At 42.6% G+C, this 21359-nt stretch overlaps 1 protein-coding gene across 2 annotated transcripts in view; it reads left to right on the plus strand.

Moving 5' to 3' along the window:
• Positions 1 to 21359, plus strand: part of VWC2L (von Willebrand factor C domain containing 2 like) — a 322838-nt gene that overhangs the window by 91894 nt on the left and 209585 nt on the right. For both annotated transcript variants that reach the window (XM_073646629.1, XM_073646628.1), the window contains exon 3: positions 16658 to 16787. In XM_073646629.1, the coding sequence (XP_073502730.1) occupies positions 16658 to 16787 (130 nt within the window). The remainder of the gene's footprint in view (positions 1 to 16657; positions 16788 to 21359) is intronic.

Consider the following 21359-nt stretch of genomic DNA (forward strand, 5'->3'; position numbering starts at 1 on the left):
GATCCACAGTCAGTATGTATCAGGTTCCCTTTAAAGGGGTTGTCCACTACTCAGACAACCTCTTCTGAATCTCTATGTCTCCCCCAATAAAATAATAACACCTATGGTCACCTCTGATGCCAGCACCATTCCAGCGTTGCTGACACTGGCTTTCCTGGGGATTGTGTGGCATTATTATGTCATGCAATCCCTGCAGCTAGTCAACGCTGGCTTCACTCCCCCCTCCTTTGGAAAATTAAGACATCCGAAGGATGTGAGAGATCAACCACAGTTCCCACTTCCTCCGGATGTCATTTACGTCCGTAATAGGGTAGAGTGAAGTCAGCACTGATTGACCACAGGGATCATGTGACCAAAGAATGTCATTCTATCCCCAGGTGAACCAGTGCCCACACCACTGGAACACCGCCGGCATCTGAGATGAGTACAGGTGTTATTATTTTACTGTGGGAGACATAGGGATACAGAATGCTTTCTTTTCCTTTGTGACCCATAATTGGTTTCGGCTTCAAAAACTTCATTAAGAAAAAGGCTCAAAAGCTTATCAAGACTTAATATATTTATAAACAACCCAAGGAGACAAATTGTCACACTTCATAACTGGTGCTGGGCTACGCAATTACATAATTACCTTCCAAATAAAGTTAAAAGAAATATGTCATTTGAGTTTACTTACATTTTTAAGAAAGCATGTGCCATATAGTTAGAGATGTCCATTAGAAAATCTCTTTATTAGAGCAGTGAATATTCCAACCCATGTGAATAGGGATCCACATTTATTAATTTTCCAAAGAATATATTTTCATGTACGGTACATATAGAAGGCTGTATATGTTGCAGGTAGAAAAATGCCTGAAAGAAATAATTTTAGTATTATTAAATAGATTTTTATAGAAATTGTTATTTATATAAAGATAAATATATATCAGGGAATGAATCAGTGAAGTTGTGAATAATATCAATGGTCCAGAGTTATTCTTGTGCATGTCCTCTAAAAAGAAAACAATATTTCTATGTTTCTGTTGGATCCACAGTGCTTTCAGAAAGGCGAAAAACCAAGAGAATGTGAACAGGAGCAGGTGCTGCTTCTAGGTGAAGGTCTCTTGGGTTTCTTTTGACAAAGATGTTTCCCAGAAAGCCGTCTCTCTGAATCACTCAGCGGGATTACAAATCCTGTTTTATGATTCACATCACTTCTATCCTAGATTTTCTCACTTCTGTATTTTGCTTTTCATTTGCATAAATAAAAACAATATTTACATTTATAATTCCCTACATTCAGCAATGTATCTTCTCATATCTACAAAAACTGGGAAACAGTTATAACATAATATCAGAAGCTGTTACACAAAGTACTATGATGTGGACGTAATATTCATTACCGGATATAAATATTATATATATTTACTGCAGCAACATAAACAGAGGGATCCAGTGATTTCTATTAGCTTTCCATAGGTATTAATTCACTTTCTCAAATCAGAGTGTGGACCATAGATTCTGCAGTGCAGTGGATTCAAGCTCTCCATACTTTACCATGGTACAGACACAATGTCCTGCAGGTACTGTAATGCTAACATTTAAAGGGGTTATCCAGGACTAATTTATTGTTTTACTATAGGCATAAGAACTAGCAGGCAGGTAGATGCTACAAACAGTTCAAATGAACTGGGGAAGAATAGGATCCAGCTTTACCTCATTCCAATTAAAAATGTCTTGCATAGATGGGTTGATGGTAAATTACCACATCTGAAGCAGCCACATCCCCCCAAAGCACAATGCTGAAATCCAACACTAGTCTGTATACCCTAAAGTATCAAATGAAGACCCCGGTGTGGGTATGCCGAGGCTGTAATACACTTACATATTCAAACTCTATGCACCAGCACTCTGCAAACACTGAATACTTGAATTCCACTATTGCTACAATCATAGAAGTGATGCTTCATTATACGTAGCTACATAGCTAGTTATACGTATACATTTGTGGTCATAGGAATTGCTATGTTCTATAATCTTCCTCTCCATTGTAATCTGTGCTGCTTTTATCTTTTGTTTATTGCTTGAATGGAAATTTAGTATTGGCATGAAGATACAAAAAAAAAATAGAGTTGACCAAAAAGATTCACAGGTCCCTGTTCCAGTGACTATGTTGTGTTATGGTAATTTATTATACTTTGCTTTGATTATTATTTTAGACAATTAAATATACATATATATCTAATTGATAATTTTGTATTTTAATATTAGCTTTATAAGTGTTATTTCATTGTATCTAATATAGAGCTGTCTCTGTATGAAGCTTTCTTTTGTTTCTGAAAGTATAGTAAAACTAGATATCAGTAGTCTCTAAGGAATTTAGCAGAATACATAACTTACGACTTTGTTTTTCCCAACTTATCTTCTTATTTAGGTAACGTAATGTAAGCCATTCCCACTTTCCTTATCTTTGTGGTTTGTAATAAAAACTTGTGACCAGTAGTGATGAGCCAGCATGCTCGCTACTGCTCGGTGCTCGCCCGAGCATCTCACTGCTCGAGTATTTCCGGGTTGCTCGGGCCAGAACTCGGGTCCCCTCCCTGCATGTTTGGTGCTCTTTAGAGAGCCAATGAACATGCAGGGATTGCCTGCCATGCACTGTAATGCCATAGCCATGTTGGTTGTGGGCATTACAGTGATTGGTTGGCTGCACAGCGTCATCAGGTCTATATCAGACCTGGCGCCGCCATGCTTGTCACAGTCACTCCGGATCAGACAGTGTAGGGAGAGCTGCTGCTGATCTAGGGGGAGATTTGATTGTGTATTAGGTAGTGTAGGGAGAAAAACCGTACATTACACATATCCATCTTAACAAACAGTCCTTCTGAGGACTAATCTATCTGCAGATATATCAGGCAGGCAGGGTATATAGGCAGGCAGTGTATATAGCAGACTGCAGTGCATATAGCATAAGAGGCTCCATTCCAATTCTGCCTTCTGCTGCTGTTAGATATTTCTAGAAATAGGCCTAGGTATCAGGGGCCAGGAATACTTTTCTTTGGATCTTAATCCTCATTATTTGCTTAAAAAGAAATCTAGAGAACACCGTTTTTGTGCGCCATTTGCTTGTTTTGGGAGAGGTACTGCTGTGTCAGGGACAGATTTGCTTGTGTATTAGGTAGTGTAGGGAGAAAAACCGTCCATTACACATATTCATCTTAACGAACTAATCCATCTGCAGAGATATCAGGCAGGCAGGGTATATAGCAGACTGCAGTGCATATAGCACCAGAGGCTCCATTCCAATTCTGCCTTCTGCTGCTGTTAGATATTTCTATACAGAGGCCCAGGTCCCAGGGGCCAGGAATACTTTTCTTTGGATCTTAATCCTCATTATTTGCTTAAAAAGAAATCCAGAGAACACCTTTTTTCTGTGCCATTTGCTTGTTGGCACTGCAGAATACAGCCAGGTCCTTTCCATATTAGAGCGCTAGAAATCCCGCTATTTAAAACTGTGTTTTCTCTGTCAAACGGATCACATATACGTTGTCAGAAAATACTGCCATTTCTGGCCTCCATTAAAAATTTCCTTTAGTGTGTCATTGAAGCAATTCACCGCAGTTTGCTGTTCAAACTACTTACCTACAGGCCAGGTATTTAAAACAATTTTCTCTATCACACGGATCACATATAAGTTCGCTCCAAACTCAGTCATTTGTAGTGATCGTGGAAGATACTGTCCTCCATTTAAAATGGGCAAGGCACGTGGCAAGGGACGGGGAACAGGACGTGATGGTAATGGTGCATGCAGAGGCCGAGGACAAGGCCGTGGGCAAGCTGAAATTGTGCCACAACAAACACCCACATCTTCTCGTCTGACCTTCCTGTCCCAATTTCTAGGGGGCCGCAGCACACCACTATTGAACCCAGAGCAGTGTCAAAAGGTTGTTGGTTGGATAGCGGATAAAGCTCCCAGTCACTTAGCCACCACCACCACCACCCTGTCTTCCACACGGTCAAGTCTCAGTAGCCGTGAGTCTGGACCGCATATTCCTCACCCTGATCCTCCTTCCTCCCACCATGCCGAGTACCCAGAGACAACTGATCCCACACTTGGACACTCTGAAGAGCTGTTCACTTTTCCATTTATAGATTCGGGCCTCTCGCCCGGTCCACTTGAAGCGGGGCAAGAGGAGATCGCGTGTAGCGGTGCCCAAATATTTGAGCAGCCACGGTCACATGAAGGTGACGGTGGGAAAGTGTCACAAGAGGTGGACGATGATGAGACACAATTGCCAGAAAGTCAGGAGGAGGACCAGAGTGCGGAAGTGGAAGACGAGGTGGTGGATGATATAGTAATTGACCCAACCTTGCAGGAGGACATGCAGAGCGAGGACAGCAGCACACAGAGGGAGGGAGGCAGAGCACCCCAACAGGCAGGAAGAAGCAGTGTGGTGGCCGCAGACAGAAGGCAGGCAACCATTCCCCGTAACACCAACACGAAGGAAGTTGCCAGTACAACTGTTAAGTCTTCCCGAGTCTGGTTGTTTTTTAAAGACTCTGCCGATAACCCCAAAAAGGCCATTTGCACCACCTGCCAGGCCAGCATCAGCAGGGGTGGCAAAACTACCAGCCTGACCACCACCAGCATGATCAGGCACATGGCAGAAAAGCACCCGACTTTGTGGGCCGAACCCCAGGGTCCAGGAACAGTGTCTGCGGGTGGCACCATTGCTTCTTCCGCTGTTGTGCATGCAAGCCAATCCCCTGTCCATAGTGCATGCGAAGACGCCTCCTGCCCTGCACCTGTCGTTGCACACTCTCAAGTAGTAGCATCAGGAAGCACGTCCATGTCCTTGTCCCAGCGCAGAGTTGTCCATACCCCAGTCCTTGGAACGCAAGCGCAAATATGCAACCAACACCCCACAGGCCACACTACTAAATTCTCACATTTCACGACTGCTTGCGCTCGAAATGTTGCCTTTTAGGCTCGTGGAGACGGAAGCATTCCGCAACCTGATGGCGGCGGCCGTCCCTCGGTACTCGGTCCCCAGCCGCCACTATTTCTCCTGGTGTGCCGTCCCCGCATTACACAAGCATGTGTCCCAAAACATTAGCCGTGCTCTCAACAACGCAGTTACCGGTAAAGTCCACCTAACCACGGACACGTGGACAAGTGCTTGTCGGCAGGGATGGTACATCTTGCTGACGGCACACTGGGTTAACATAGTGGAAGCCGGGACCCAGTCGGACCTTGGGACGGAACACATCCTCCCCACACCGAGGATTGCGGGCCCTATGTCAGTCAGAGTTGCCCCCACGGTCTACAGCTCCTGCACCTCATCGTCCTCAGCCTCCTCCTCTTCAGCCTCCATCTCCGAAATGACCACATCGGTCACAAGCTGGAAGCACTGCAGCACTGCCTCGGCCAAGCGGCAACAGGATGTGCTGAAGCTAATATGCTTAGGTGAAAAACCGCACAATGCTGAAGAGTTGTGGACAGCTCTGAAAGAGCAGGCAGATCTGTGGCTCACACCGCTGAACCTACAGCCAGGAATGGTCGTGTGTGACAATGGCCGGAACCTGGTGGCGGCTCTGAGGCGAGGCGAGCTCACACACGTACCATGCCTGGCCCATGTGCTTAACCTCGTGGTTCAGAGGTTTCTCAAATCCTACCCGGAGCTGCCGGATCTGCATGTTAAAGTATGCCGCCTGTGTGCCCATTTTAGAAAGTCAGCTACAGCTTCCGCCACCCTTGCAGTGTTTCAGCAGCGTTTGCAGCTTCCGGCTCACAGACTGGTGTGTGTTGGAACTCTACACTGTAGATGTTGGAAAGGATTTGTGAGCAGAAGAGGGCAGTTGTTGAGTACCAGCATCAACAAGGCCGTCAGTATTCAGTTCAGACTCCACACATAAGACCTCAGGAGTGGACATGGGTGTCACCATCCCGCTTCTCTGTCTTCTGAAACGCTCTCTGCACAATCAAAGAGGATGCATTGCAGGCGGAGCACGATGAGATGGAGCAAGGAACCATACAGGGTGATTACACACAGCCAAGCCTCATCTCATCCCAATGTGGATTGGGTGACAATGAGGAAGAGGAGGAGGAAGAAGGACAGGAGCTAGTTTCATGCACTATAGATGGTACTACCTGCACAGCTGTCATACCGTCTGTTCAGCGTGGAAGGCCAGAGGACAGAGAGGAGGAGGAGAGCATGGTCAGTCATCCTCTTGGTGAGGACAAGAAAGTCTTGCCTGTTAGTAGTCTGTCACGCATGGCTGAGTTTATGTTACGCTGCCTTTCCCATGACCCTCGCGTTCTCAAAATTTTGAGTGACAGTCATTACTGGTTGGTGACACTTCTAGACCCACGCTACAAGGAGAACTTTCTATCTCTTATACTTGCGCTTGCATTCCAAGGAATGTGGTAGGGACAACTGAACGCTGCACTGGGACAAGAATGTGGACGGTGATTGTCTGCAATGACAGGTGCATGGCGGCAGGCATCTTCGCATGTGCCAAGGATCACTTATGATGGGCACACTTTTAGGCAGTGACCTGGGAGTCAGAAATGCTTCCAGAGGTCTTCCCCATGCTGTTTTCATGTCTTTTCAGCACTGTATGCATGTGTCTGATGATGTGTCACACACCACATGGCCAGATAAGGTTGTAAAATGTTAAAATGACATTTCCCAGTGAATGCATTTGTCTTGGATGAAAGCAATTCAAAAGTGCAAAAACGCATCAAAAACGCTACGTGTGAACATAGCCCAAGTTGTGGAGGAGTATTTTTGTTTTTGGTTATTTATTTTGCCTTATATACAAGTCATTACCCTGGAAAGGATGTTCCTTAACATATTTTCCAAGAAAATTCATTTTGGTTTCGTTTTTGTATGTTTTATTGTGAGTCCGTAAAAGTAGCGTAATACTCTGAACACGTTGCTGACAGCAGTGATCCTGGAGTCAGAGATGCTTCCAGGGGTCTTCCCCATGCTGTTTCCATGTCATTTGAGCACTGTTCCCATCGATTTGGGCAATTTTTAGGCCCTCTGCAGACCGCCGGGGGGGAGCCGCCTGAAAAATGCTCGAGTTTCCCATAGACTTACATTGGGCTCGTTGCTTGGTTCGAGCACCCGAGTATTTCAATTTGATCGACCCAAACAACGAGTACCCGAGCATTTTAGTGCTCGCTCATCACTAGTGACCAGGCATCTGAGAGCAGACAAGTCTGGGACACAGACAGAATTGGTTGTGTTGCTCTTGTCTCTGATCGATCGACTCCCTGATTTGATGAAAACTGGCAAACTTGTGAAACCTTGAGTTTCTCCTAAAACTTTTCATATGGGTTTCTCCATCAGTTGGTAATCTGTTGCCGCTGGACCAAAGAATTGCAGACTTCCTCCTATATGCCGGCATCACTGAATCATCTTCTGATTAGTATTCTTGGTGCAACATCATACATGAATTATGTCGCACAGAGCTCACTAGTCAGAAAAGGTGACGGGAATCCCTAAAGGCAAGAGGAGGTTTGCAGGGCTCTGGTTCACGGCCATGTTAGTAATCTATTGCCACTGGGCCAAGCCCTGCGAACCTCCTCCTATATGCTGGCATCACTGGCTCATCTTCCGATTAGTAGTCTTGGTGCAACATCATACATGCATTACATCGCACAGAGTTCACTAATCAGAAAAAGTGCCGGGAATCCCAGCAAGCAACTGGAGGTTTGCAGGGCTCTGGTTCGGTGGCCATGTTGGTAATCTATTGCCACTGGACCAAGCCCTGCGAACCTCCTCCTATATACCGGCATCACTGGATCATCTTCTGATTAGTAGTCTCTGTACAACATCTTGAATGTGTTACGTTGCACAGGACTCACTAATCAAGGGAGGTGCTGGGAATCCCTGCAGGCAACAGGAGGTTCGCAGGGTTCTGGTCCGGTGGCCGCATAGAATACATGTATAGGTCTTATAAATGTATAAGAAGTTTTTCTTGTTCTTACTTTCCCAGTATCAGCCAGTCTCAGATGAGTAAACAGCAGTGCTTCCAGAGCCGCAGCTTCTTTAGTAGTCAGCCTGTAGCTCCGAGTTCTGAGTTGTGTGTTGGGGGATATTGATTACACGAATTGTTGGCTTGCGGCCCAGCAATAAATCCGTAGTCTGAAGGAGGTCAGATCACTTGGCTGTGGGATTAATTATAATCCATTCAGGCATATGCCTCCCTGATCATCATATACCATGGATATACTCTTATTGTTTGTCACACCTGCTTATATGTACATATCTGCCTACTATACACAGAAATATACTGATTCCAACCAGATACAAGTGTTTTATGTTTGACAGTTTCAGTTCTTGCTGAATAGGCACAGTACACAGATAGCAGTGTACAATATGTATTGATCACACGTTATATGCACATTACATTTTTGGAGTAAGGATAAAATATCCCATAATAGATAAACAATGTGCACGTCTATGCTCAGTGAGCCACAAGAGAAATTCTATGGAGGTTTTGTGCTCGCTGACACTACATTCTACAGGGAAGAGGTTCAACAAACGAACACATGGAAATGTAATTGGAAATGCATGGGAATGTGGGGATTGTTGAGCGATACCTTTGCTATATAAAACCTTGCTCTTTTTTTCAGCTAAATAGGTCAGATAGACCAAAAAAAGTGCATGTATTGCTTTGTATCGGGCTCAGTGTTAGGGACGTATTGTAGTCACAGAGATTTGTATCAACCATCAATATTATTGAACTAGAAATTTTGAAGAACTGTATGTGACAACATTCTACTCAGACAATTGACAATGTGCAAGTAGCATTTCGAACAAATACACTGCGTGCAGAATTATTAGGCAAGTTGTATTTTAGAGGATTATTTTTATTATTGATCAACAACTATGTTCTCAATCAACCCAAAAGACTCATAAATATCCAAGCTTAATATTTTTGGAAGTTGGAGTGGGTTTTTTTTAGATTTGGCTATCTTAGGAGGATATCTGTTTGTGCAGGTAACTATTACTGTGCAAAATTATTAGGCAACTTAATAAAAACCAAATATAATCCCATCTCACTTGTTTATTTTCACCATTTAAACCAATATCAGTGCACAAAATTTAGAAATAAACATTTGTGACATGCAAAAACAAAAAACAAAAAAATTAGTGATCAGTATAGCCACCTTTCTTTATGATGACACTCAACAGCCTTCCATCCATAGATTCTGTCAGTTGCTTGATCTGTTTTCGATTAACATTGCATGCAGCAGCCACCACAGCCTCCCAGACACTGTTCCGAGAGGTGTACTGTTTTCCCTCCCTGTAGATCTCACATTTTATGATGGACCACGGGTTCTCTATGGGGTTCAGATCAGGTGAACAAGGTGGCCATGTCATTTTTTCTTCTTTTAGACCTTTACTGGCCAGCCACGCTGTGGAGTAGTTGGGTGCATGTGATGGAACATTGTCCTGCATGAAAATCATGTTTTTCTTGAACGATACCGACTTCTTCCTGTACCACTGCTTGAAGAAGTTGTGTTCCAGAAACTGGCAGTAGGTCCGGGAGTTGAGCTTCACTCCATCCTCAACCCGAAAAGGTCCCACAAGTTCATCTTTGATGACACCAGCCCATACCAGTACCCCACCTCCACCTTGCTGGTGTCTGAGTCGGAGTGGAGCTCTCTGCCCTTTATTGATCCAGCCTCTGGCCCATCCATCTGGCCCATCAAGAGTCACTCTCATTTCATCAGTCCATAAAACCTTTGAAAAATCAGTCTTAAGATATTTCTTGGCCCATTCTTGACGTTTTATCTTATGTTTCTTGTTCAAAGGTGGTCGTTTTTCAGCCTTCTTTACCTTGGCCATGTCCCTGAGTATCGCACACCTTGTGCTTTTTGATACTCCAGTAACGTTGCAGCTCTGATATATGGCAAAACTGGTGGCGAATGGCATCTTGGCAGCTTCACGCTTGATTTTCCTCAATTCATGGGCAGTTATTTTGCGCCTTTTTTGGCCAACACGCTTCTTGCAACCCTGTTGGCTATTTGCCATGAAACGCTTGATTGTTCGGTGATCACGCTTCAAAAGTTTGGAAATTTCAAGACTGCTGCATCCCTCTGTAAGACATCTCACAATTTTGGACTTTTCAGAGCCCGTCAAATCTCTCTTCTGACCCATTTTGCCAAAGGAAAGGAAGTTGCCTAATAATTAAGCACACCTTATATAGGGTGTTGATGTCATTAGACAACACCCCTCCTCATCACAGAGATGCACATCACCAGATTTACTTAATTGTTAGTTGGCTCTCAAGCCTATGCAGCTTGGAGTAGGACAACATGTATAAAAAGTATCATGTGATCAAAATACGCATTTGCCTAATAATTCTGCACGCGGTGTATATGTACATATATAAAATCTCTTTATGTAGGGTTTTACAATGGCATATACAATCCATCATCTCAAACAGCAGAAAACCAGTAAATAGCATTGCAGTAGTATGAGTGGTAGCTTAAAGAACGAGATTAAGAACCACGTCATTAAAATATGAAAAGAATCACGCTTTCTCTATATATTCAGCAGACCTTACATGAATATATAAAGATGGCTTACCTTGCTCCTGAGACATCTGCTTCTATCATCATGTGCCAGCGTATTTATTCTGTTGACGGTGCTGGTGATGAAGGAAACGTCAAAACCAGAAGCTCTGGTTGGTGCAAGCTCTATCCAGTCACTGAGACTAGGTTGACTGGGACCTGTAGTGCTGTCTAGTCTGGCAATATGGTTGTGTGTACTGTCCAGCTATAGAAATCAGCTCCCTACTTTGGCCACCATACCCTACTTAAACTCCCATCTTATTGCTGGAAGTTGCCAGTTGTAGTTTTACTATCCCTGGTTCATGTCTCTAGTCCAACTCATGTTTAATCTAGTAGTCCTGTTCTGACTTTGGCACATTTCCTGATTATTCTTTCGATTCTGGGGCAGAGAAAAACAGAAGAGGTGTGGGTCAGAATTATAAGAGCGCTGTCCTTGCCTCTGCAGTGGTCATGGAGACAATGGGGCACCGATTGCAGATATGGAAGAAGAGACAGCAGGGTGGAATCCGTTAAGTACTCTATAATGACTATACATTAGAATTGTATAGTCACATATACTATGGGGCATGGAGAGAAGCTTTAATGGAATCTCATTAATCTTACTCTTTGAGTGACTAAGAGCTGCCAAAAAATGCTTTTACTAGTGCAAGACCGAGCAGCAGCCATTAATACAATATGTTACCGAGATCACTCTTTTACATTGTGTTATTTTTTTAAATGAAATGTTGATAAAAAATGATAGATGCTCTTTAAAGGGAAAGTTTACCTCTAATATGTTCTAGCATGTCACTGCGATATACAGACTATGCCCTGTTATCGCCACCAATTAGTATAACAAAGAGGCTGCACACCTATCTCCTAGTCACTGCAATGGGACAGTATTGTATGTTGTTAAAGCAATTGGGGGGGTAAACATGACACAGACCCCCAACAGTAGCATCTTCTGACATGTAAAAAATGAATACTGCCTGATTCAGACTTCTGTGGGACGTGAAAAATGTGAATAGAACAAGTACCCATTATAGTCTACAGCAGTGTTCCCCAAGTTTTATCAGATATTTATCAGAGTGTGATCCAATTTTCTCATTTTCTCAGATATGGAGAATTGAAAAAAAAAAAAGCTCTCTACCTTCTCCATGTCAATCCATAAAAATTGGGATGCACCCAGATGTCATCCAAGTGTAGTCTGAATTTTTTCCACAGACCCATAGACATGAATGGGCACGTGCGATCCAATTATCAGAGGCAAATCAGACATGTGCTCGGTGTCATTGAATAACATTGGTCCGAGTGTGATCCGATGTTTTGATGGATCGCACTCAGACTGAAACTAAGGTCATCTGCACGAACCCTAATGGTGGATTACTGATTTTATCTGAAGTAAAGTGATTAATTTTCAAAATTCTCAATTCACATGTAAAATCTGTATTCAGTGAAGACAGATTGTTACATTACTAAGATGAATCAATGGCAGCTGCCATTTCCTATGTGTGATGTGACGACTGGTGGTTGTGGAACCACTGTGCCACAGACTGGGGAGAGCCTGGAGGGGCATAACTAAGCAACGGTCTGGTTCTTCACTAGAGCCGCTGATGGTGTGGTTAGGATTGAGCTGCAGATGCACGCCAGGTGCTACTCCAGGACAGAACCTGGAGCCTCAGCAACTGACCCCAAAGGATAGACTCGGAGAGTCCAGGAACTGGTTAACAGGAGGAATGGATGCTGTACAGTAGGCTAGACGGAACGAATACCAGAACATTTACAGACCGGGCAGGTTCAGGAACACAGGACAGATTCAGGTATAGGATCACCGGTTCAGACTGGACAAGAGAGGGTAGAGGTACATATGTGGAGAAGGCAGATCAGGATCAGGACTAGGTATAGGCAGGACGGGTTCAGGATCGGGCTCAAACAGGGCGGTTAGGATCAGGTTCAGGGAAAACAGATACAGGGACTTTACAACTAAGACGATAGTGTACACATTATTCACTAAAGTTGCTCATGCATCTCCCTACAGGGGAGGGTGCTTTGAGTGCCTGATGTCTCCCATCTATCGGCTGGGGACATTTCAGAAGTGCGCGCACTGCCCCTTTAAGAAGCGGGGAGCATGCGCGTGCCCTAACCATACTCCCAGGAGATGTGTGCGCAGGTCCTGGGAGGAAGCAGATGGGGACTGGAACAGAGCTGGTGAGTGGGTGAGCACATCGGTGTTCCTGCCGGGAGGAGGAAGAGGGATCATGCAGGGATGCCAGTGCTAACCTTACATAGAATCTCAGTAATGAACTCCCCGGAGTACTAGGTGAAGGGGACACATGACTGTAGGAAGGAAGGGGGACTGTCAAATCTTGGAGTTATTATCTATATTTATATTCATTTATATTTATCTAAATTTATATGAATAGGTAGGGTGTTTTTCCTTTTAGAAACAGCAGCCATTTGTGTGCCTGGTTTTGTATTACTGCTGGGAGGGAGGAGTTAATGAAAAAATATAACTTCCTATCTCACTGTCTCTTCCTCTTTCTCCTACCAGAAGAGATGGCAGAAGCATTTCTCAAACACCCTCCCCCTTTTCCTTTTTTTTACTGTGCAATTGTAAATTTGATATATTACTTGACTGCTTACCCTGTTTAGGTTAGTTTATGTATCATTGCGTGCTTTATCTCTAACCTTCCTTCCTTTTTCTGTAACGTTCCGTTGTACATGTTATCATATAATTAATATCAAAAAAGCAAATAGATATGTGTTATGTGTCCACCAGAAAATATCACCTACAAATTAGACACATAATCAGGATATAGTAAAATACATAAAGTTTATTAATTACATATTAAAATGTCATTTTAATATATAATTAATAAACTTTATGTATTTTAGTATATCCTGATTATGTGTCATATTTGTAGGTGATATTATCATATAATTAAAAAAAAACAAAGAAACCATAAAAAACATACTGATTGGCATTTTTGGCATCAACCTTCTAAGCCCAAGGGAGGATAATCCTTCAGTCATGGTTCCCTAGAGGTTTCCTCCACAGGGGTTTTTCCTCTCCTGAGTGCTGAAGCATGACTATTCATGAGTTGTGGGGTTTAGTGTCTTTTTATACATTTTAGCCTGGTTTTATTAATAATAAAATAAAAGTCAGAATTAAAGGCAATTTAAATCAAATCAGATTGGTATATTATTGTCGCAGCTGTGATATTGTGATTGGGGAGTCAGGTAGAAGTGGGTGGCAAGTTATGGTGGACTAATTTTAATTTAATAGAAGCTGTTACAAAATGGTGGTGAATAGGCTGAGCTTTGGTGGCCAACCTGAAGGATGTGATAATGGTAACATCATCCAGGGGCGGCTTAGCTGTTAAATACAGAAATGAAGATCTTTGGTAGGGTCATTGGAGCCCTTGTAGTGGACTGGCTTTGCTACTGTGGCCAGTCCGAGCGTGCCGCCCCTGGATTGCTGCCTTCCAATTGCTGTATGGCAGGCAGCTCGGGGATCTCACGGTATCCGTAAATCTCAGAATATACTTGCCTAGCATTTCATCCGACTCTTACTATACTCATGTGATTTTTAAAAAAATCGGTGGCCTTTTTAACACCAAAATAATGTATTGTGTATTTTATTTTATTGGCCAATGGGTCATGTGCTTATAAATGAGTGTCCTGTCCATCCCATATCAAGAAGTCATGTAAAAATGTGTCCTCACTGACCACAGATTTTACCCGGGAATTGATCAATTTGAAAATGATCAGTCCTGGTGGAGAAAGAAGCAGATTTCTCTGCTAAGATGAATTACAAAGTTTCTTATTTTCATGTGTACTATAGATTTGTGAAATAAAAATTAAAATGACAACTACTGTTTAAGCCTCAGGAATGACATTTCAGGCTAATATACACTGCTCAAAAAATAAAGGGAACACTTAAACAACAGAATATAACTCCAAGTACATCAAACTTCTGTGAAATCAAACTCTCCACTTAGGAAGCTGCACTGATTGACAATCAATTTCACATGCTGTTGTGCAAATGGAATAGACAATAGATGGAAATTATTGGCAATTATCAAGACACCCTCAATAAAGGAGTGGTTCTGCAGCTGGGGACCACAGACCACATCTCAGTACCAATGCTTTCTGGCTGATGTTTTGGTCACTTTTGAATGTTGGTTGTGCTTTCACACTTGTGGTAGCATGAGACGGACTCTACAACCAACAGAAGTTGCTCAGGTAGTGCAGCTCATCCAGGATGGCACATCAATGCGAGCTGTGGCAAGAAGATTTGCTGTGCCTGTCAGCGTAGTGTCCAGAGGCTGGAAGCGCTACCAGGAGACAGGCCAGTACACCAGGAGATGTGGAGGGGGCCGTAGGTGGGTAACAACCCAGCAGCAGGACCGCTACTTCCTCCTTTGTGCAAGGAGGAACAGGAGGAGCACTGCCAGAGCCCTGCAAAATGACCTCCAGCAGGCCACAAATGTGCATGTGTCTGCACAAACAGTTAGAAACCGACTCCATGAGGGGGTATGAGGGCCCGATGTCCACAGATGGGGGTTGTACTCACAGCCCAACACCGCGCAGGACGCTTGGCATTTGCCACAGATCACCAGGATTGGCAAAGTCACCACTGGTGCCCTGTGCTCTTCACAGATGAAAGCAGGTTCACACTGAGCACATGTGACAGACGTGACAGAGTCTGGAGATGCCGTGGAGAGCGATCTGCTGTCTGCAACATCCTTCAGCATGACCGGTTTGGCCATGGGTCAGTAATGGTGTGGCATTTCTTTGGAGGGTCGCACAGCCCTCCATGTACTCGCCAGAGGTAGCCTGACTGCCATTAGGTACCGAGATGAGATCCTCAGACCCCTTGTGAGACCATATGCTGGTGCGGTTGGCCCTGGGTTCCTCCTAATGCAGGACAATGCCAGACCTCATGTGGCTGGAGTGTGTCAGCAGTTCCTTCAAGATGAAGGCATTGAAGCTATGGACTGGCCCGTCCGTTCCCCAGACCTGAATCCGATTGAGCACATCTGGGACATCATGTCTCACTCCATCCACCAACGTCACGTTGCACCACAGACTGTCCAGGAGTTGGCGGATGCTTTAGTCCAGGTCTGGGAGGAGATCCCACAGGAGACCATCTGCAACCTCATCAGGAGCATGCCCAGGCGTTGTAGGGAGGTCATACAGGCACGTGGAGGCCACACACAATACTGAGCCTCATTTTGACTTGTTTTAAGGACATTACATCAAAGTTGGATCAGCTTGTAGTGTGTTTTTCCACTTTAATTTTGGGGGTGACTCCAAATCCAGGCCTCCATTGGTTAATAAATTTGATTTCCATTGATGATTTTTGTGTGATTTTGTTGTCAGCACATTCAACTTTGTACAGATCAAAGTATTCAATGAGAATATTTCATTTATTCAGATCTAGGATGTGTTAGTTGAGTGTTCCCTTTATTTTTTTGAGCAGTGTATTTCAATAGTTTTCATTGTCATCTATTTAGTCTCCTACTATGATCACTGAAACTAAGTGTTAAAACATATTAGGCTAAGTTCACACACAGAGTATAAAAAAATTATGTGAAACCAACTTAGAAATGCAAACTCCTGACAACTCATTTGATGGGTAAAACTGTATGGATATTCTGGGATTATTTATATGCACCTGTCCATATTACAATGCCCGTAGATACAAAAATGATTACGTTGCTAGCAATCAGTGAACAGTCTATGGCTCTATAAAATATATATATTATTAATAATCTGCCAAGATTATATCAATTTTACACATTAGTAACAATGATCTATCGAAATCAATAGTATATTCAGTTGATCATACCACATTGTTGTGTTACTGTAACATAATTATTAATTATCCAGTTATAAATTGAGTTAATGGTAGATATATCTACCGCTGTCTATGAAGATCCTAGTAGTTGATACAGCTTCTCCCATTGTTCTCTACCAATGAACTACATTTCTTGTGTGTTGTTTGTTTTATAAGAATATTTCCAATGATCTGCTACAGTAATAATCAAGATGCAGCTTATCAGTCACAACCCCACTAACATGTCTGTTACCTCCCTCCAGCCTTCTCCATGTGAATGGTGCCGGTGTGAACCCAGCAATGAAGTCCACTGTGTTGTAGCAGATTGTGCTGTACCAGAGTGTGTAAATCCTGTGTATGAACCTGAGCAGTGCTGCCCTGTCTGCAAAAATGGTGAGTGTTTTTATAAAAAAAAAAAATAACATGGTCGACACTATCACTGGAGCTAAGCCCAGTCTTTTCACAAATATACACGGCACTATACAGGAACTATACAGGAACGACAGCCAAAAATGGTGGTGTACAGTCAAGCACGACAACAAAATCCAATATGCCACATGGAAAAAAGTAAAAAGTAGACAACACTAACCGATGACATCCGGCATCTCTCCCTGCGGCTTCCTTGTTGGCATATGTATCTAGTGTATCCAGAAAAATGTCATTGGTGAGTGGTGTCTAATTTTTTCTCGTGTGGCAAGAGTGATGAGTGTAATGCTGTATGGCATATAACACCTTCTCAACCCTCATGTTTCCCTCTTTCTAAATAATAACACTTATCCTCCCCTTCGGTGACTGCATCGTTCCACCGGTGACAGCACTGGTTCTCCCTGGGATCGCATCACATTGTATTGTCACGCAATTCCTGCGGCCAATCAGCGCTGGCTTCACTCTCCCCACCTTTGGATGAGAGCTACAGCTCTGACTTTCTCCGGATGTATGTGATTTGTCCGAAGGTGAGGAGAGTGAAGCCAGTGCTAATTAACTGCAGGGATCGCGTGACATAATGTCACGCGATCCCTGGGAGAACCAGTGCCGACACCAATGGTACAGTGCTGGCATCAGAGGTGAGTATAAGTGTTATTATTTTATAAGGGGTAAAGATGAGGATTAAGAAGGAGTTGTCCGAGTAAAGGACAACCTCCTTTAAGGCTTGAAGCTCATATTTTGCTGAATTTTGGCGAAGCAATGCTTAAGTTCCCATGATGAGTTTTTGGTGAGTTTTTGACTCCTCTCATAAAAACGGTGTCTTACAGTTTTGGGAAAGTCAATGGGATTTATCGGAATCTCATGCCCATTGTGCTTTTTTTTTTACCCTGCGTAAACTCATCTTCAGAGCGTTTTTGAAATTCGCAACGTCAATTTCTTTTGCTGGTGCATTGAGTTTTATGTGCGTATTTTCCCCATAGAATTACATTAGATGTGGGAAATCTGTAGGTTAATAACGGATATGGGGAAATGCACTATAAACGCATGTATTCAGCACATGACTGTATCAATAAAGTTTTGTCAAAGCAAAATACTAGGAAGTATCAAAAACAAAACAGCTTAATTTATAAATGAGATACCAAAAAGAGACAAAAACCTGCAGCTACAAAAACGCAATAAAAACACAAAGTAACTTAATTTTGCCATCAAGTGCAGAAATGCTGCAGAAAATCTGCAACATCAAAAACTCATCAAATACTCATCGTGGGAATGTAGCCTTAAAGTGAAGAGGCAAGGAATTGGGGTGGAGGGGGGGTATGTCTTTGGAAAGGTGTCTTTGATGCGCCGCAAATGGATTCTCCTTCTAGATGATGCAAAGTAGGACCTCAGCAAAATCTTGGTTTGACCCATCATGGCTTTGTAAAACTCAGAGATTATATGGACCAGTAATAGGCAAAGGAAAAGAATTTCCAGCATCCTGAACTTCTTTAAAAAAAATTCCTTGTAATGAAAATTCTTTAAAATGAAGGTAAGAACCTTGATGAGAGACAAATGCATATAAAAATCCAAGGAGAATTGCTACAAACAGACGCATTTTGGAAATAATTCCTTATTCATTGCTTAAGCAACAAACGTACTGCCCGGCGGTTTATGTCATATCCGGGTTAGACATGTCATTAAGCTACACCAATAAGAAACAGTTTAGAACCAAAAATTCTCCTTGGATTTTTATATGCATTTGTCTCTGATCAAGGTTGTTACCTTCATTTTAAAGAATTTTCATTAAAAGGAATTTTTTTAAAGTTCAGGACGCTGGAAATTCTTTACCACTTCTTTAATAGTTGGGAAACCCCTTTTAGGAACACATCGTACATACAGTATATTCACTTATCACTCCATTTTTATCAGTACAATATAAAGCATTGTAATACAAAGATACCAAGGAATTACTTTGAAGTCAATTTCAAGTCATTTTTATTAGGATTTGAAGGTTTGTTTGAACAACACAAACAATTTTTGATGAAAGTGGCTATTAAACCGCCACACACTAATTGAAAATACTGCTCAATTACTTATTGTAATAATCAGTACAGCTCTTCATGCTGAAAAAAAAAACATAATCACAAAATGTGAAAATTCTCTTTTTGTTAAATGTGATCCATCTGACCCATCAGTGTAATTGTACAGAGAGGTAGCAATTGTACAGATCAGGCTGTGAAGTGTTTTTCTACTAAGCTAACAATGTGAATAGCTGCGTATCATCAGCGTGAGGTTTCAGGATAGCGGGGAACTAGCGTTCCTACTTTCATTGCAGCGTAGATTGGCTTGGACTGTATTGCTATATACATTGTGAAGAGGTAATTACAGGAAAAATGTAATACATTGTATCAGATCTATACATAGTATCTAAAGACGACACTGATAAACAAGATTAATGGATCTAGCTGAGATGGTTCGAAAAGCTTTTAAAACACCGACTTATGCTCCAGTCATCACACTTCTCTAAAAGTGATAGCCTTATATATTATCCCTAGGTATTGTTGTTACAACCAGTTTGCAGGAGCCTTCAAAATTAAAGAAACACTTAACACAGGGATTCGTAGAACACCAGAAATAAAGAGAATCTTTGTTATGATACAACAACCTCTAAGGCTCTTAGGTATAGCCATCTAAGACCCTTTGCTAGGCATAATGGCAAAAGTCGTCAATATCCATCCATCTCAACCAATGCTGTGTAGATATTGATGCCTTTGCTGCCCATTTTCACCTGCAACCATGCACATTATTTGACATTGGATAGCATTATGATTTCTTGAGGTACGTTCACACAATCCAAATTTTTCTACTGCAAATCTGATAGAAATTTACACAAAGATTTGTGGCAGAAATCTGAGGATAACAGTCAGATTAATGCCTCAATTATGTCATGAATTGCACAAAAAATAGCTACATTCAAAGGGGCTGATTGGCTTAGGGCTAATCTGCTAGATTTTTAGTACAGAATTCTTAATTTTTATTCTATCTATGTGGTGCTGAAAAAATTCCAAGCAGATGTGAACGTAAGATTTTGTAGCCCCAGGTATATGCACTGACAAAGGATTATATGGACAAAAGTATTGTAGACTGCACATTACATCTTCAGGAGCTTTCATTGCCTCCCAGTTTAAATCCATAGACATTAATATGGAGTTGTTCCTCCTTTTGCAGCTATAACAGTTTTCACTCTTTGGGGAAGGCTTTCTACATGATTTAGGAATATCTGTAGGAATTTTTGGTTTTTCGTCCAGAATAACATTTGTGAGGTCAGATACTGATGTTGGACAAGAGGGCCTGGCTCCAAATCTCTGGTGTAGTTCATCCCATAAATGTTCGTTGATGTCGAGGTCATGCCTTTGTGTGAACCAGTCAAGTTCTTCCACATCAAAAAGGGCACCGGAACAGATTTGGCGCAAGCCACTCCATCTGGCAGATACCAGAGGAACTCCAGACTTTACCCTTTTACTCATCTACAGGGATCTGGTCTTATAATGGGATCCACTAAATTGCTTGTACAGAAGGGCTGCTGTCCAGAAGAGCGAACTAGGGCAAGAGAATAGTCTGGTAGCCGGGTTAAAACCAACAGGGAAGAGAAGGTGCAAAATCACGAGTCAGGAGAAAAGTCAATAAACAAGCCAAGATCAAAATAGGAAACACATACACTACACAGGAGCAGAAACCACAGACCTTAACCCGAGGAGCACAAAGCTATATCTAGCAGCTTCCAGCAGTAGGCTGGAAGCTTTATTAGGATGTTTTGCTCTTCAATTGGCTGGAGCAGTGGGCTGATTACTCCAGCTGGAAGCACACACTGCCAGACTGTCAAACTGGACAGCATAGCAGGTCCCTGCCACTCTAACCTTAGTGGCTGTCCAGAGCTTCTGGTTCCGACATCTCTTCTATCACCCACGCCGCCTGCAGAGTGAATACGGCCACAGCAGCAGATGTTGCAGGAGCAGGTCCTGGTGGAGATATGACACACATTTTTTGTGCTGATATTAATGTGGGAGGAGGTTTGGACTCTACAGTTATGGAGTTAGCAGAGCGTTGGCCACTTGTAGTCACTATGTGCCTCAGCACTCAGTGACCCCCACTCTGCAACTTTACGTTGTCTGAGCTTCTGCGATTGCTAAATGCTTCCATGTTTCAATAATATCACTCACAGTTGATGATGGCACATTTAGGAAGGAAAAAATGAATGAACTGACTTGTTACAACAGTGACATCCTATTACAGGACCACGCTGGTATCAGTTACAGTTGTGCTCAAAAGTTTACATACCCTGGCAGAATTTTTCCTTTCTTGGCCTTGTTTCAGAGAATAAGAATGATAACAAAGAGAAGACACAGTAGTTTGACAATAAATAGCTTCACCCAACCAATAACCATGAGTGGAGAAAAAGTTTTTTTGTTATCATTCATATTCTCTGAAACAAGGCCAAGAAAGGAAAAATTCTGCCGGGGTATGTAAACTTTTGAGCACAACTGTACAGTCATGGCCAAA

The sequence above is a fragment of the Phyllobates terribilis genome, unplaced genomic scaffold, assembly GCF_046119375.1.
Source record: "Phyllobates terribilis strain yellow unplaced genomic scaffold, ASM4611937v1 Scaffold_9__5_contigs__length_417890890, whole genome shotgun sequence".
Lineage (NCBI taxonomy): Eukaryota > Metazoa > Chordata > Amphibia > Anura > Dendrobatidae > Phyllobates > Phyllobates terribilis.